This window comes from Cryptosporidium ubiquitum (genome assembly GCF_001865345.1).
Source record: "Cryptosporidium ubiquitum isolate 39726 chromosome Unknown contig_1, whole genome shotgun sequence".
Classification (NCBI taxonomy): domain Eukaryota; phylum Apicomplexa; class Conoidasida; order Eucoccidiorida; family Cryptosporidiidae; genus Cryptosporidium; species Cryptosporidium ubiquitum.
In genome coordinates, this window is record NW_021639816.1 from 186,227 (window position 1) to 197,123 (window position 10,897).

Here is a 10,897-nt window from a genome sequence, read left to right on the forward strand (position 1 = left end):
TGAAATGGAATAAAGGATTATTATTAAAAAAGAGTTCTCAGTAAAGAAAGGCAGGGAAGGTTGGATGCCGAGCAAGTAGCAAACGAAAATCATTTCTTTGCAATAGAGTAATATAAGGCAATAGGGTTAGGTAGGGTTTAGATTGGAAAAAGCCTGGATCTGAGAAAGACAACCTTTTTCAACGATGCCAAAGGGCTTGGATGCATATCTGGACTCGTCAAAATTGGATAGAGAGATTTCTACTTTGCTTGAATGCAAAACCCTTTCGGAAAACGAGATAAAACAGCTATGTGAATTAGCAAAAGAGATTCTAGAAGAGGAACAAAACGTACAGCAAATTGGTCTTCCGCTAACAGTTGTAGGTGATATACATGGACAGTTCTTTGATCTTAAAGAAATATTTAGGATTGGAGGGGTTCCTCCCGAAACCAATTTTTTGTTTCTTGGAGATTATGTTGACAGAGGATACTATTCAGTTGAATCTGTAACTCTCATTGTTGCTCTAAAAGTTAGGTATAGAAATAGAGTCTTTTTAATCAGAGGTAACCACGAAAGCCGTCAAATTACACAGGTTTATGGATTCTATGATGAATGCCTTCGAAAATATGGAACTCCAAATGTATGGAGATATTTTACTGATCTTTTTGATTATCTTCCATTATCAGCATTGATTGACAATAAGATCTTCTGTCCACATGCTGGTTTGTCTCCAAGTCTTCCAAGTTTAGACTCCATTAAGAGTTTAGACAGAATTCAGGAGGTCCCTCATGAGGGACCAATGTGCGACCTTTTATGGTCAGACCCTGATGAGCGTTATGGCTGGGGAATTTCTCACAGAGGGGCAGGATATACTTTTGGAGAGGATGTGAGTGAAATGTTTAACCATACAAATAATTTGCAACTCATTTGTAGGGCCCACCAGTTAATTCTGGATGGTTATCAATGGTCCCATAATAAGAATGTTGTAACCGTATTCTCTGCTCCTAATTATTGTTACAGGTGCGAGAACCAAGCTGCTATTTTAAGAATCGATGATTTGGGAAACTTTACATTTCTCCAATTTGACCACGCACCTGAGAAAGTACTTCCGAGGCAGGAAAATCAGCTTCCAGTTCCGGATTATTTTGTTTAATCAAACTTGTTGACTTTTTTTATTTCAATTACTATTTTTCTTTTGGATAATTCGCTTCTATTTATTTATTATATGTGGATTGAATTCCAAACAATCCTAATCATTTCTTATTATCTATTATTAACAGATAAATCAGTATCAGATAGATTTATATTCTATTGAAATTATAACTAATTTTTTTTTAATTGATCAAAACAATAATTTTTCTCTAAACTTATTCTCTAACATTCTCTGTACACCGGTATGCGGAATTATTTCCACTAACTCATGCAAATTAAATTTGCCCAATTACGTGGCATATTTTTGTGTGCATGCAATGCATGCAATGTTGTTATTGTTTATTTACAAAAAACATGGACACGTAATTAGTTAAAACATATTTTCATGTAGCCTATGCAATGTAATAATAATGGTATAAAGTGGAGGGTATTAAACAGTATTCTAAAAAATAAAATTTATACATATTTAAATAAAAACAAGTTTAGATAGCTAAAGAAAAGCTACTCAGAATTTGGCTTAATAATTGACTTACTAATAGTATAAGGTTGTGACATTAGTTTTAAGAAATTTGAAGAAATAGAAACTGCCATGTCAGTAGATAAAGTCGAATATTCAGGCTTGAGATGTTTCAAAATCCATGGAGGAATCTTCTCTCTTTTGTCCTTTTTATTGTACCTTAAATCGGCAAAAATCATCAAACCATAGTCTGCTTTTGATCTAATAACACGACCAACGCACTGAGATGCTTGTCTCATTGCATCAAAAGTAAGAAATTCGTTTTCCTGGATCCCGTAATTCTCCTTAAGAAAACTAAGTCTTGATTGAAGAATCTTTGATAGTGTGTACTGGTAAGGAATACCGACCATTACGACACATCTTCCATAATGTCTATCAAAATCAATTCCTTCTGCAACTTTTCCTCGAGCAATAGAAAAGAATATACCTCCTCTCCCGATATCGCATGCCTTCCTATAGTGATGTAGAGCTAAAGTTGTGGACACAATATCCTTAGTTTCTACAAACACTAATTTATGTTCCATAATTTGTGCCAAAATTCCTGACTCGTACCATTGTGAAAGCATCTGCTCCATATATAAGTAAGATGAAAAAAAACAAACTACCCCATCAGGGACTTTTTTTGTGATTTCCAAGATAAGTTTACCATAATTCTGTTGAATTGAGACGTCACCTCTAGACTCGAATTTGGATGAAAGAGGTGTTTGGTCAGATCCTCTTGTAACAATTAAAGGACAAATACATGTCCTATCCAAAGTCATCGTCAGACTTTGGCTAATAACGGGAATAAATCCTAGTAATTTCGGATAAAGATCCAATGGAGAAAGAGTTCCTGATGTTAATACAATACTTTGGTAACGCTTCAGAATTGGCCTCATAGCAATAGATGAATCTAAACAACTCAATTGTATTACCGGGTCATAAAGTCCAGAGACCTCGGGATAAGGATCAACAATAACAATAAATCCCTTTGAATAGCTTCCTAAAATAGTGAAGAATGTACAAACTAATTCAAGGGAAGAGTATTGGTCGCTTTCTACTATTCTTAAAGTGTTCAATAAAGATCTAAGTCTCTCATCACAGAACTTAAGGAGCCCAGATTGAATATAACAAGAGGCTTCAATATGCTTAACAAAGGTAAGAGGACCTTCAATTCTGGTTGAGTAAACTCGAATATATTCTTGCAAATATAGAATAAGCTTTTTCATAATTGTGATAAAATGCTCAGCTCTTCTAATTGATCCGGGAATTAGACCTTTCCTAATTTTTTCCATTTCATCAGGAAGCACTGGAAACCTTTCAAGGTCCTGTAAAACAGCTTCATCCTGAATCTGTCCAGAGTTTCTAAGACCTTGTATTAATCTAGTATATTCATCTTGTAGTCTCTGTTCATCTAAGGAAGATAGATTTTCAATTTCTGATTTGAGAGTTCTTAAATTACGTGCTGCACCATTTAAGATTTGTCTATTCATATTAACAGATAAAGCTTCAATACAAACATTATCTATATTATGTGCTTCGTCAAAGACAACAACACTTGGTTCTTTAGCTCCCTCTTGTTCAGGAAAAAGAGAAGCTGCTAACTTGGAGCCAAGGTTAAGTCCATTTGGATTCGCACCGTGGCTAAATCCTTGAGATACCGTTCCACCTCCCAATAACGAAGCCTGAGCAACTTTTGGATCTAGAATATATTGGTAATTAAGTACGACAATTTTAGCAGTCTGTATAAGTCTTTTAGAAGCATAATATGGGCAGAATTGGATTTTCTTTCCTAATATTGGATGTTCCCAATTCTTACTAAAATCTTTAAACTCGTCAATAGTATAAACCCCTGTAGGTACAAGATCACTATTCCATACCCTTTCATAAGCCTCATAGTATGGGCACAAAGTTGTACATCCAGAGTCTAACATTTCTTCAATATCAGCAATTTCCGTCATTTTTGAAGAATCAGTTTCTCCCTCATTCATAGAATTCCTCTCTCTTGCTTCCATCTGATATTTTGCTCTTACCCAAGGAGCCGTCATTGATCTACACATGGAATCAATCTTGTCTCTGTCAGCATGCACAGCTACTCTAGGGTTGATGCACATGTTTCTTCTGGCTGTCATTCCAATTCCTAATATGGAAGCTGCATTAAAAGGATGCCCAGAATTTAACGGAGAAGAAGACTCATTTTCACCCCTTAGTGCAACTTCTGACTTAATCTTATCATTCTCTATTTCCTTTTTACAATATTCAATAACTATTTTGAGTTCTTGAAGAGCCTTTTCCATTTCTGGTACAGTACGAGTACAGTAAATCAACTTACCCATATTGGGATGAACCAGTTGATAAGATGTAATAAAAGATAACAAGGTAACTGTTTTACCGGTACCTGTAGGCATTTCGAGAACACCATGACTATGAGCATCAAGAATCTGCTTTAAGTATTTCATGTATTCAAGTTGTTCAGGGTAAACATTCTCATATGGAAAGAACACTTCCAATTCCTCTATAAAAAACCGAACCATCTTTCATTTAATGAGTGTTCTTATCCTTATTTTGAATGTGAATAGTCTCTCACTTATAATTATGTACAAGTAAGCCGTGCCTACAATCAGAAAATAACCTGGCGCCAAAATTGTTTAGGCGAAAACTAAAAATGAAATCGAAAAGAAGAAAAATTGCAAATAAAAAAGGTAAAACAATCTAGGCTTGATTTGGAATAACTTTATGAAAGACAAAATTGGTGGAGAGAATAGTGAGTCTTATAATCAGGACTCAAAATCTCTCCCTCCTTTACTTCCCATTGAAACAGGGAAAGCTTTATCTTTTTATGTACCTTATAGCTGCGGAAGAGCGAGATATGGAGTATTAAACCTTCCTCATGGAAGAGTAGATACTCCAATTTTTATGCCAGTTGCTACTCATGGGTCTATTAAAGGGCTTTCTTCTTCCCAAGTTGAAGAGTTAAATGTACCTATTTTATTGGGGAATGCTTATCATTTAGGAAGCAGGCCGGGAGATGAGATTATTGACAAGTTGGGAGGTTTGCACAACTTTATGAGATGGAATAGGAACATTTTGACAGATAGTGGAGGATTCCAGATGGTATCTTTATTAAAATTTGCAGATATTACAGAAGAAGGAGTTGAATTTAGACACCCATACACGAATGCAAATTTACTATTTACACCGGAAAAATCGATCGAAGTTCAGAATGCAATAGGAGCAGACATAATCATGCAGTTAGATGATGTAATTACTGCTAAATCAACTGACTATCAAAGATTTGACGAAGCAGTGGATAGAACAACGCGATGGCTGGATCGTTGTATTAAGGCTCACAAAAAGCCAGATAAACAAAACTTATTTGCAATTGTCCAAGGAGGAATCTTTAAAGATCTGAGAGAGAGATCTCTAGAAAGTCTTAAAAAGAGAGATACTCCAGGATACGCAATTGGAGGTCTTTCAGGGGGCGAAAGCAAAGACAGCTTTTGGCAAATTATCGAGTTATGCACAAGATCTGGAGTTGGCCTTCCTGAAAACAAGCCAAGATATGTGATGGGAGTTGGATATCCTATCGATATTTTGGTTTGTGTAGCTCTAGGAGCTGACATGTTTGATTGCGTATACCCTTGTAGAACTGCAAGATTTGGAACAGCTATGGTTCATAATGGGCTATTAAAACTAAAATTAAGTAAGTACAAAGATGATATTAGGCCAATTGATTCCAGATGTAAATGTTACTGTTGTAAACATTACTCCAGGGCCGCTTTGTACAGAATTGTACTAAAAGACTCACTGGCATGTCAACTTATGACAATTCACAATATATCTTTCATGATGGAGTTCTGTAACGACATGAGAAACGCAATTAGAAACCAAAATTTTGAAGAATATTGCAAATCATTTGTAAAAAATTATTATTCATCTACTGAATTAGATCATCTAACAGATTCTGAAATAAAGGAAGGTATTCCAAAATGGGTTATTGATGCTTTTAAATACATTGGCATTCATATATAAACTTAAAAAGAAAACTGAATACTAATAATACATTTTCTTTTAAAAATATTAACTTTTTAATTAATATTTAACATACATTATAAATTATATGAAATTTTTTAGGTTTTTATTAAATGAATCCCTATTTATCTCCTTTTTTTTTTAATATTATACCAAATCATTTTTTTCACATGAAATAATATTTTTTCTATTTCTAATACCGGTGTTTACATGTAACTATTAGAAAAATGATTGCATGCATAACTGCGCATGCAAATTACCTTATTTTAAATAAGTTGCATGTGGATAAAAAAAAACGATAAATTTAAAAAAGTTGCATGTAAGAAAATTTGACAAAAAAACTAGTTAAAATAAAAATAGCAAATTTTTTCTGTTATGAAAGATAAAAATAGTTATTAAGCTATAAAATATTAAAGGTCTTTCTTGACGTGGATTATTTAGGAATAGAGGAAATAAATAATCTGGCTATATAACAACTAAGAGAAATCACTGATAGGTTAAATAAATTTCCACATGAAATAACAGGAAAAAAAATATTTTAAGTGAAAAAATCTTTTGAAGAAGAAAAGGTTTCTCAAATGAGTGAATCAAATGTAACAAGTAAAACAGATAATAAAGATGGTGAAGATGTTGGGGTATTCGTCCATTCAGAGTCAGATTTGACTAGCTTGGCAAGAGAAAACATAAATTTTGCAACTAAAGATGATGAAAATAGACAAGTAAAGATGATAAAGAGTTCAGAAAGCAGTTTTCCAACAATAAAATCAACAATAGAAAAAATAAAAATGCCAGCTAGGTTTCTCCAAAAGTGTGTGGATGTAATATTTCATGGAAGGTGGAAAATGATAACTTTGAATTGCTTTGAAAGGTTTTTTATGGTGTATTCCAGGTTTGTATTCAGACATTCGGTGGCAGTAATCGTTGTAGTGACATTAATTTGTCTTTTTTTGGGCATAGGTAAGTTTAAATAATTGATAATCAGAATCTAAAAAAAAAAGCTCGGTCATTTTTTTGGGACAAATAACTGTTTTTTTAGGCCATTTTTTTAGACATCCAGTTGAGGATTCTGAAAGACAGTTTGCTCTACCGAACAGCAAAGCAAAAAATGATGAAAAATTTTATAATTCAGCATTTCCAGGGGCAAGAACGAGGCATGAAATAGTGATTTTCAAGTCTATGACAGATGGTTCAGTTATTACAAATGAGAATTTGCATATTATGAAAAGTTTTCATGAGGGTTTAATGAATTTAACCTTTACATTGAATGAAGGCGAAGCCAAGGAACTGTTGGAAGCATATAACGAATTGAGAAATAGTACATCATCAAAAAATAGAGCCACTGGCGAAAATCATTTGAATAGTACATCCTCGGAAGAAGGAGGGCATTTAAGGAGTATTCTAGAAGATCCAATCATAAAAATGAATAGTATTGAGGAGTATGAATTAATAAAGAGGAAGTTGATTCCTGGACAAAAGTTTGGTTTTGGAGCAAAAAGGAACTTTAACAAGAACAAATTCGGAAGTAGCAATCAAACTAACCGGAATAGTACTCGTTATGATTCTAAAGGTAATCTTAAACCAAAGGAAAAGGAGAAGCACTATTTGGATATAGAAATGTTTACAAAAAATGACTATATTGCACCACAAATTGTTGAAGAAAAGGATTCATCAGGAAAAATTGTGAAAAAGTATAAATTTAATTTCAGTCATGTTTGCGCAAGAGTTCAAGGTGGCTCATGTAGACGTCCATCTGGGATTTTGTGGATGTACAAAGATACAAAGGACTTTGGAAAACCAATCCCTGCTCCTTACGTAATTAACACACTAACTTATCAATCTTTTAGAACTGATATGTGGCTTTCACCAACAGGAATGGAATATGAGAATAAAACAGATTATGTTAAGGCCTCCAGAGCAGCAATTCTAGAATATCAGCTTTCAGATCAGGATAAAATGAAGAAATTTTCGTTCAGATGGGAAGAACAATTTATGAAATATTGTGAGAAGGTGCAGAGAAGATTACAAAAAGGTGATTATGGAGACGATTTGAGGGATGGATCCAATTTCTTGGCATTTGCCAGTGACTTAGATATTGGTTCAGGAACATACACATCTGAGAAGAATAATAACAAAAAAAATGGTACTGAGTACATCTCTAATGATGATTTTATTTATGATGGCTTAGATGATATTTATATTACGAATACTGAAAAAGTCCACATTAAAAATAAGACAGGAAATTGGCAATCATCATCAATTCCAAATATAAAAAGAATAAGTAAAGGAGCAACCAAGTACTTATTTAAAGGAGAGTCATCAAATGCTCCACTTTCGTTATTTTTCAACGCAAGGAGAGCTCTGAGCGATGAACTTACCGAGCAAACATATATTCATACTCTAAAAGATTACGCAATTATTGGTTCTCTTGTTGTCATATTACTGATTTATGGCTGGACTGTTGGTTATGGTAGTAATATATATACTTCAAGAGCAACCAGTGGAGTATGTGGTGCTATTGCAGCTTTATTGGCATTTATTGGGGGAGCTGGATTGTGTTATTTGGCAGGTCTAGAACATACATCAACAGCCTCAGCAGCTCCATTTCTAGTACTTGGAGTTGGAATGGACGATTCTTTTGTCGTAATTAACTCATTTAACATGACTTATCCATTAAAGAATGCTGAAGATAGAATTGTTTCTGCTGTCAGAGACTGTGGACTATCAATTTCTCTTACAACTTTGACTAATTTATTATCATTTGCAATTGGAACATCAGCTGGATACTTAGCAATCAAAAATTTCTGTATTCTAACTTTTGTTGGATTATTATTTGGCTATATAACCTGCTTGACCATATTATTGGGAGTGCTTTGCATTGATGCAAGACTTGAAGAAAAAAAAATGATCAAAATTTTTGGAAGGGAATTTTTCACAAATCATAAATATCCAGATCCACTAGTTCCTGATATGGTGGTGCCTGTTGAGAAGTTCTCCACTGTAGCTTTAATTGGATTTCTGGTTTCTCAGTATAAACATCCCAATTCAAAAGTTGATACACAAGAGTTAATTTTGATTGAAAACAATTCTGTTAAAAATGGCGATTCTAATGAAATTGAGATTTCAAAAATTTCAAGTAACTTTGAGGATGCATCAATCAATAGTCCAATAGATGAGGAAGAGGTAATTGATAAAAACGATAAAATTAAAATGCTATATAAAAATAAAGCTTCTGGAAGCGAAGATCATACTCGAAATACTACCTACTTGAACAATTCTGGGCCTCCAAGTACTCTTTTTAGTAACAAAACATCATCAATACAATCAAAAGAAAATATTTTTGAAACCCAGAGACAAGAATATTCAAATTATGGCTCTGAAAAATGTTTGGAAAATGATGAAAAGATTTTTCCCAATAATTTGAATTCACTGAATCAGATAGATAAATTAAAGGATAAAATAGTCAATCTTTCTAAATCTGAAAAAAACAATTCAAAGTTTAATAAAAAGAAAAATGAACACAATAAAGCTAAAAGTGAAAATAAGTCACAAGAAATGAAGGTAATTCCAAATTTTGCAGATATTCTGGATACAAGATTGCTTCATTATAAGAGAGGAAGGTCAAATGCTCATAGTTCAATTCAACTTACTGAGAATATTGAAGTTTCTGACTATACTGCAGAACAACTTAAAAGGGATAGAGGAATGGTTCCAAAAAGCCAAACTGAAAGTTTGTTGTTAAGTTCTCCAAATTCAGAAGGGTCTTATATCTCAGAAAACAATCTTCAACCAACTAATTCTCATTTTACACCATCAAGTTCTTCATCGGATTCCACAACAGGTTCATCAGAGTCTGAACTAACTATTTTTCCTATGGAAACAAAACAAAATATTGGTAGAAAGAGTCGAAGATTTGTAATTAAATATTATGCAACTTTTCTTACAATGACTTCAACAAGAGTGATTATATTTATTCTAGCATCCATTTTCCTAGCTATTTCAATTTATTCGTCTATAAAACTTAAAATGGGGCTTGATTTAAAGGTTTTAGCTCCCCCAAGCTCCCAAGTTTACAAGTTTTATGTTAACCATGAACAATTATTTAATAAGTACGGAGATGTAACATATATGATGTTTCAAGCTTCACAAAAGTTAGGAGATAAAAATAATAATAATTGGTGGGATGACTCATTTATTCACGATTATAAAGAGTTACAAACAAAGATTCATGATTCATGGTTTACTGAGATTAAACTTGATGGTATGGTCGCTTTTTATGATTCTTTATTAGTTAAAGGACTTCCAAAGAATTCTGTTGAATACTCAAAGATGCTTAAAGCATTTATTAGCTCCCCATATAATCGGCACTTTGAAGATGATTTTGTTTTTAATCAAAATACTGGAGAACTCGAGGCTTGGAGATCTGTCTTGATTCCAATTTATCTTCCAGATACGTCTATTCGAGGAAAGTATATGACCGATATAAGAAAGATTATGGATTCTGTACCAGGAGTTAAAGAACCAATCGCTTACAGTCCATTGTTTATATTTTATGAAAGTGATGTATCAATACTTCCTCAAACACTGTACAATATGGGATGTGCTTTAATTGCAGTTTTACTTGTAAGTTTTCTCTTAATAAATTATTATAATTTTATTTTTTACCTTTTAATTTTTCAGGCTTCCTTAATATTAATGCCAAGTATATCTTCAGTCATCATTGTTATTATTATTCTATGTATGGTAGATGTATGTATAATTGGGATGATGGCTCAATGGGGACTTCAACTAAATATGCTTACAATGGTTAATTTGATTATGTCTATTGGTATTTCTGTAGATTATTCCACCCATATATGCCATTGTTTTGCACATTGTTCGGGTAAAGATAGGAATACAAGAGTTATTGAAACTTTGGGTAAGTTTAGTCAAATTAATTAAATTGTTCAATTAATTAAAATATTTCTGGATTGTTCTTTGGTAATTTAAGGATTAATGGGGATTCCAATTTTTCATGGGGCAATGTCAACTCAATTTGCAGTAACTGTATTGGCATTCTCAGATTCATATGTACTTCAGACATTCTACAAGATGATGACTTTGGTTGTTTGCATTGGAATTTGTTATGGTGCTATCATTCTTCCAGTTATTCTTACAGTTTTTGGTCCAATGGATGTTATCAAATATACTAAAGCTCAACATAAGTAATTTATTAATAATTATAGTTTCCGATATCAAACA

The 10,897-nt window shown here is 33.0% G+C and overlaps 4 protein-coding genes across 4 annotated transcripts; 3 read left to right on the forward strand and 1 right to left on the reverse strand.

The window, feature by feature from the left end:
• Positions 1 to 184: 184 nt before the first annotated feature.
• On the forward strand, positions 185 to 1,132 carry cubi_02756 (protein phosphatase calcineurin like phosphoesterase; the record flags this gene model as incomplete). Its single annotated transcript, XM_029019767.1, has 1 exon — positions 185 to 1,132. The coding sequence occupies one exon, from the start codon at positions 185 to 187 to the stop codon at positions 1,130 to 1,132; it is 948 nt and encodes a 315-aa protein (XP_028875174.1).
• Positions 1,133 to 1,632: 500 nt separating this feature from the next.
• cubi_02757 (DNA repair related protein) lies at positions 1,633 to 4,161 on the reverse strand (the record flags this gene model as incomplete). The annotated part of the gene is made up of 1 exon (XM_029019768.1): positions 1,633 to 4,161. The coding sequence occupies one exon, from the start codon at positions 4,159 to 4,161 to the stop codon at positions 1,633 to 1,635; it is 2,529 nt and encodes an 842-aa protein (XP_028875175.1).
• Positions 4,162 to 4,363: 202 nt separating this feature from the next.
• cubi_02758 (queunine tRNA-ribosyltransferase) lies at positions 4,364 to 5,659 on the forward strand (the record flags this gene model as incomplete). Its single annotated transcript, XM_029019769.1, has 1 exon — positions 4,364 to 5,659. The coding sequence occupies one exon, from the start codon at positions 4,364 to 4,366 to the stop codon at positions 5,657 to 5,659; it is 1,296 nt and encodes a 431-aa protein (XP_028875176.1).
• A 578-nt stretch (positions 5,660 to 6,237) lies between these two features.
• cubi_02759 (patched family protein) lies at positions 6,238 to 10,864 on the forward strand (the record flags this gene model as incomplete). The annotated part of the gene is made up of 4 exons (XM_029019770.1): positions 6,238 to 6,616; positions 6,696 to 10,279; positions 10,337 to 10,574; positions 10,647 to 10,864. 4 exons carry the CDS (start codon positions 6,238 to 6,240, stop codon positions 10,862 to 10,864), a joined length of 4,419 nt encoding a protein of 1,472 aa, XP_028875177.1.
• Between the last annotated feature and the right edge of the window lie 33 nt (positions 10,865 to 10,897).